This window comes from Loa loa, assembly GCF_000183805.2.
Source record: "Loa loa unplaced genomic scaffold supercont3.11, whole genome shotgun sequence".
NCBI classification, from domain to species: domain Eukaryota; kingdom Metazoa; phylum Nematoda; class Chromadorea; order Rhabditida; family Onchocercidae; genus Loa; species Loa loa.
The window spans coordinates 478,439-484,749 of NW_018108191.1; the positions used below are offsets into that span (position 1 = coordinate 478,439).

The 6,311-nt window shown below is 38.5% G+C and overlaps 3 protein-coding genes across 3 annotated transcripts; 1 reads left to right on the forward strand and 2 right to left on the reverse strand.

Moving 5' to 3' along the window:
* Positions 1-2,539: 2,539 nt before the first annotated feature.
* On the reverse strand, positions 2,540-3,972 carry LOAG_11689 (40S ribosomal protein S16). Its single transcript, XM_003147205.2, has 4 exons — positions 3,865-3,972; positions 3,651-3,707; positions 3,382-3,465; positions 2,540-2,834 (listed from the first exon to the last, which is right to left on the reverse strand). Exons 1-4 carry the CDS (start codon positions 3,952-3,954, stop codon positions 2,634-2,636), a joined length of 432 nt encoding a protein of 143 aa, XP_003147253.1. The 5' UTR covers positions 3,955-3,972; the 3' UTR covers positions 2,540-2,633.
* Positions 3,973-5,098: 1,126 nt separating this feature from the next.
* Positions 5,099-5,305, reverse strand: LOAG_11690 (hypothetical protein; the record flags this gene model as incomplete). The annotated part of the gene is made up of 1 exon (XM_003147206.2): positions 5,099-5,305. One exon carries the CDS (start codon positions 5,303-5,305, stop codon positions 5,099-5,101), a length of 207 nt encoding a protein of 68 aa, XP_003147254.2.
* A 331-nt stretch (positions 5,306-5,636) lies between these two features.
* Positions 5,637-5,956, forward strand: LOAG_11691 (hypothetical protein; the record flags this gene model as incomplete). The annotated part of the gene is made up of 2 exons (XM_003147207.1): positions 5,637-5,745; positions 5,895-5,956. The coding sequence occupies 2 exons, from the start codon at positions 5,637-5,639 to the stop codon at positions 5,954-5,956; spliced, it is 171 nt and encodes a 56-aa protein (XP_003147255.1).
* Positions 5,957-6,311: the final 355 nt, after the last annotated feature.

The window sequence follows — 6,311 nt, forward strand, 5'->3', positions numbered from 1 at the left end:
ATACTAAAAAGTATACGTTTCAAAGTTTCAAAGTCAAACAGGAGTTTGATGGCACCAAATTTCTGCTTGATGGCAACCCCCTCAATATCTGATGCAAGTGAGTTTGTGGTACTAAATTATAAATGGGGCAGGAGATTATTTAGAGATGCCGAGTTCCGCTTCCCGATCAGCGTGTCCTTCATCATTCCAAAGTGGCAGTAGTTGCTTCTTAAATGTTCTTGACTGACTGAAGGATGTAAGTGTTTCAAAACTCTTGAATATTTTTAGAAGTAGCTGATCGGTCAGTGTATATCGTTGTCCAAAAGGCAGTATGATGGAATGATGGAATGAATGTCCTGTTATTTCTTACGTAATGCTCTACAGAACCTTTCGTTGTTTGCTGAAACGATCCACGTGTAGTTGCTTCCGATGATTACACTGCATCCAGTTCATGGTACCAGCCTGAAATGAATGTTAAATGTATCAGACTATGTGACGACCATTGAAGCCCCTAGAGGCCCATAGATATGTAGTAGCTAAGCGTGTGATGCACTCCGCCTATCCACGTAGGCTAAATATGCGATTCCGCTTACAGTTTTATCCTGCAAACCATTATGAGACGAACGGCGAATGAAATTCGTATTTTACGATGTACAACTCATTTGTAATTAAAAAAGAGTTGAAGATATAATTTCTAACTCAAAGAAAGGCCTATGTGCTTATAGTGATTGGCCTTAGCAATGTTGACGAGACTGTAAATAACTAAAAAAACTCTGTCCAACGAAATCTAATTTACAGTGTTTTTGGAATTAACAAAAGTTACTATTGTCGTAAAAACCGAAATAATTGTATCATGAAATTATTCATTCAAATAGTTTCCATTTACATCTGTTTTTTCTCTCTCATGCCTAAGGTCATGAGTCAACTATCTAATCTTCAAATCGTCTAAAGAAGCTTTATCTGATGTTGAGATTTGCGCACATCTGGATGACAACGAATCTTATAAACATGGATGGGCATACTGTAGAAATATCTAATCTTATAAATATGTTTATATCCAACATGTTTATTTCTAAATATCTGTTAAGCATCGTATTTCTTTCCTTTCTCCTTACACACTCCTTATATAAACATAAGAAAACCTAAGAATTATTCATTGTTGCAAAAATCCCATCTGTCGACACTCAGGTTCACACAAACGCTCTTCATTTATCTCTCCCAATCTACTAATCCTTACAAAATCTCATTATTCTACTGGCTTTACCCTGGAAGTCATTCTATTGTAATTGGAATTATTTGAACCTATCTTTACTGTATTTGGTATCCAGACGATAATAAAGGATAATCTGTTGTACGTTTCGAACACAAAACGAACCAATACACTGTAAGTCATTCTTTAAAATTATAACAGCTTCTACAACGAACAATAACAATCTACCTCACCTTCTTAACTCCCTTTCTTTTATTTTCTCACGACAACTATTACATCTCTATCGATATCAAGAATTTGTTTCTCGTTTATTAACAATGTTCATTTCATTCACTTTCCAGGAAAGTAAAGTGGTGTGCTTTGTGAAGGTGATCAACCGCCGCATCAGAAAGTAACAAACTGATTCCAGCCCCAAATTATTCAAAACTAATCCAGTATTGACCGGTTTCTTCCTCCTACTCCATGAACCTTTCAATCTAAATCCACCCCGTATAATTAGTTGCATTCAATCATTTTGGTTAGTGCAATTACATCCGGTAAACTTTCTCAAAACTGCTTTTGGATACGTTACCCGACGGAGTCCCAATGGATTCAATTTCTGAAATTTCTTTGATTCTGAAATCTTTCGTCGACTCTGAAATTCACTACCTAGTGAGATTCAAATACCTAAGAGGGTTCAAATTTTCTTTCAAATTTTTATAAATTTTTACATTTTTATACTACCCTCCCATCTTTCTGTTACTTTGGTTTTCAGTCTGTTATAGTCAAATGGTCTTTCTTACGTTTCTTATTGTTCGCTCTCCTACAGTAATCTTGTGTCATGACCAGTCTGTCGCTGATATCGCGAGTAGAAACAAAGGGACAATAATCTTTTTTTCTGAAAGCCAGACATTTTTGCTTTACATGCTTATATCGTCTTACATTTGCTCTAACAAATAACCCAACATCAATGGGTGCTCCATAAGGGTGCTAATTCCTGTAATCATAAAACGGTATAAGGACCCTCCCAGTCGAAGAAGCGGAGGATCCTCGGCACTAATCCATTTTTTCAAATGTGTTTCATTGAGGTCGGTTGGATATAAAGTATCGGGTGTGATTTGTCTTTTTTGTTCTTGTATATTCGTTATTAATTTGTTGTATCAATGTCATATTTGCAAGTTCGTTGTTGTATTAATAAATTTATCGTAGTAAAAGGTTTAATTACCCAAGTTTGAGGTACTACCAACTAAAGAAGCAGAAAGAACCCTCAGTTTTTGTCCCGACTGAAGAAAATCGGCGTCACACCCTATACTCCAGATGAACACCGAATGAGTTAATCTGATTTACAACTTTTGTGAAACCAGGAACAAAGCCAATTGTTATGTACACACCCACGCGACAAATTACAAATGTCCAACAATTTATTCATTGCAAAAAAAGTGAAGTAAGAGAACAAAATCCATTTTTAACGGTATGATTTCTGGTAACGAGCCCTTGCACCAGGGCCACCGAACTTTTTCGGTTCCCGGCGTCGCGGATCTGCCACCAATAAATTACGATCATACGATACCAACTGTTCTTTAAGCTCTTTCTTACTTTGTTCATCGACGAACTTCTGGTAATAAGCAACAATGGCTTTCGCTAAAGCTTGTCGGACAGCATAAATCTGCAAACATAGTATGCTTCATTCATCGGAACTGATGTGAAAATTATATAACTCATTCATATTATTCACTGACAAACATAAGTAAAATAATAGCAAAATGCTGTGAAATCATCCTTTTCTTACACTTCTTTTATTGCATCCCAAGCTGCAATGCATGTGACATAAAATGGAAGTACAAGGATGAAAACCACATTTATCCTTCCTTACAGGTAAAAACACCCACACTGCATAAAAATTGTAGTGGTGTTATACTCGGAGTATAGTGTTATACTTTGGACTGGAGTATGTAGTGGTGTTATACTTGAAGTTCAAGCTTGAAAAAGAACGAGGCCGTGACAGAAATGACAGGTTTCAAAACGCCCCAAAGACAAACGTAGTTTAGGAAGTCTACTTGTACTTCGATGAGGTCACATAAGTCGTCAAAACGAACAAGCTTATGTGATCATGAATTCACAAGAAATCAGGAGTTCAACATTCAATATTACACGTCAGGTAATACTCACGAATCTACTCTCTTCTACCTCAGAAAAATGAGAATGAAAATAACCTGAGCGACATGTCCACCACCTTTTACCCTTACTCTTATATCTACATCTTGATATCGTTCCTTGCCCAATATTAATAGTGGCTCCTGGAAAAATTTTTTTTTAAAAACATTAAACTGTAGCAAACAGTTGCCAAATAAATCACAAATAAAGGGTGTAGAAATAACAGGCAGAGATAAGAAAAGTTCAAATGCTCAGCTGCTCACAGTTCGAACACTATGAGTAAACTAATGATGGAGTCTAAAAACTTCTCTGTTCCCCTACCGTATACCTGAAGTTTGATACGCAAAATTTCCGGCTGTATATGCTCCAAAGGACGACCATTTACCTGAAACAACGGGTGATCAGGAGGCAGTGGAAAAAACCTTTCACTGTAGTGGAAGTTGAGAAATTCCACGTAATATTACATTATCTTTTCAGCCAAATAAACCAAATAATCATCGAATCCGAACAGACTAACAGTTAACTGCAAACAATAGGAATACCTTGATAAGACCGTGCCCTTTCTTACAATAAGCAACAGCAGTAGCGGTTTTCTTTCTTCCAAATACCTGCACAGACTGTGTAATAACCATGATTGAGAGTGCTGCAACAAAGGCTTTACAGCAGATTATAGCAAACTGACATACAGTAAAACGGAAAAGAGAGAGTAAAACGGTGCGGTGAACGAAAATCTCAGAGTAGAATTGTCCCCAATTTAATTCGTGAAATTTTATCAGTTCGGACGATTATTCTTTCTCAGTCCATCCTGCCATGTATTTTCAGAATACACAGTAGACGCTCACTAATACAACCGACCAAGATAATTCTCTCATCTTTTACATTCTTTCCGACTTAGAACATCGGTAGTTCTGAGATCAGTCAGTCTACGGAACGTAGCAATGCACATACATTTCATGGAATCATCAATACGATATGTAAGAGCATCATACAGAAAGGTGGAAACCAACTCAGTTTCCACGGAGAAACACTTGCCAGATGTCTGATTTCCTCCTTCTTAAGGGAAAGACTTCTCATTTCCTATCATTATTAACAAAAATAGTAAGGAAATTTATGGTTGTATACCATACAGCAAATCGTAAACCAGTCCCTCAGGGAGGAAATTCAACTCAAAAGAAAGCAATAAACATCCACTAGAACACACATCATATCAGATAAAAGTTAATGATAAACCGGAATGAGCTTCAGTACACGTAAAGTACAACTTGACCCATATTTCCGCTCCCTGTAGCCCGCTTTGCTTCGATTTCTTTTGCCGTTTAGATAAAGACCACCACCTCACTCCTCCAAGTCCCGCACTACCCCAACAGACTCATCGTTCGCTGAACTATATCACATACCTTTAACCTTTTCCTAACATAAAGCAGTAATTACTGATAGCAATCAATCGTTGTGAGAACCAAGCAAAATATAACATTCAAGGCACTTCTTTACTGACACTTTATCACGAAGAAGCTCATATACCCTAACAAGGTTGCGAGCTGTGCTGGCGTGGCATACCTCCGATAGGGTCTTCTACATCGGAAAAGTCTCAACTGAAGGGTCAGAGAAAGTGTGTCCAGGGGCAGGATGGACTCACTAGCCTCCCGACAACTATACTAGGAAAAGGACAACTTTGATACCAAATCTGGACAGAAGAGGTTTTTTAATCCTGTAAGACCATCCATCTAAGAGAAGGATGATGATGATGACAGCCTTGTTCGGAAACATCCTGTACGATCAAGCAGCCTTTTCCATGGAGAGCACTGCTTGCTCCATGCGGAGAGGACCCTGGAAAAGATGCCCTAACCAAAGCTGATCTCCATCTCCACCCGCTTGGGTGCGGCCAACAGTCATCCTCTGACGCGGTCGAACAAAGACAAAAAGACAAAGGCATACACCAAATCCCAAAGATGTGCACAAATTAGCACTCACGTGTTGGAACATCAAAACTGTGCTTGATAATGCGAATAATGGACGTCTTGAGCATTAATCTGCTCTAGTTGGTCAGGAACTATCACGATTCAACATCAACATTGCTGCTGTCAGTGAAATTCGTCTTCATGAAGACGGTAGTTTCAATGAACATGTTCCGGTTATGCACTCTAATAATCAGGAAGGCCCGAACCGTAAGTCACCTTTCGTTGGCCAACCTGAGTTGGCTCCATGGTTAAAAATTCCATCGCCTTCAAACTCGAAAATCTGCCAACAGGTCATTCCGAGCGTGTTATCTCCTTACCCCTCCCACTATACAATAAGCAACAAGTTTTTTTTCAGCATGTATGATCCAACTCTGCAAGCTAACCCTATGGAAAAAGTAGGATTCTATACCGACCTACGCCGTTTTATCCAAAAAGTTCCTCCGAATGAAACAGTCATAATCCTTGGTGACTTCAAATACTAGAGTTGCAGGAATTTCGAAGCCTGGAAAGGTGTATTAGGCAAGCATGGCATTGGAAACTACAACTACAACGGACGATTTCTGCTAGAGTTTTGTGCAGAGCAGCAACTCACCATCATAAACACTATCTTTCAGGAGAGACACAGTTTGAAGACAATCTACATGCATCCTCGATCCCAGCACTGGCATATCACTGACTCTGTCTTAGTGTGTCAGAGAACTCATGTGATGTCCAGTGCAGAACGACGAACAGACCACCCTTTGTACGATGTAAACTCAACCTGGGCTTTAAATCCAAACCTGAGAGAGGTAGAATTCCAAGAAGGAGACTCAAAGTTAATAATTTCCAAATACTCTGTGGGAAATAACTTCCAATGAATATTCAAACCAGATTTCAAAATCACTCTACAGATCCCTCTCCTAAAGTATTTCGGCAACATATTAAAACCAGCATCTTACAGTCTTCCGTGGAATCCTTAGGGTTCCCTGCAAAAAAAATAAAGACTGGTTTGATGAAAGTAATGAGCAGGAAATATTCATCTGTGCTCAGAT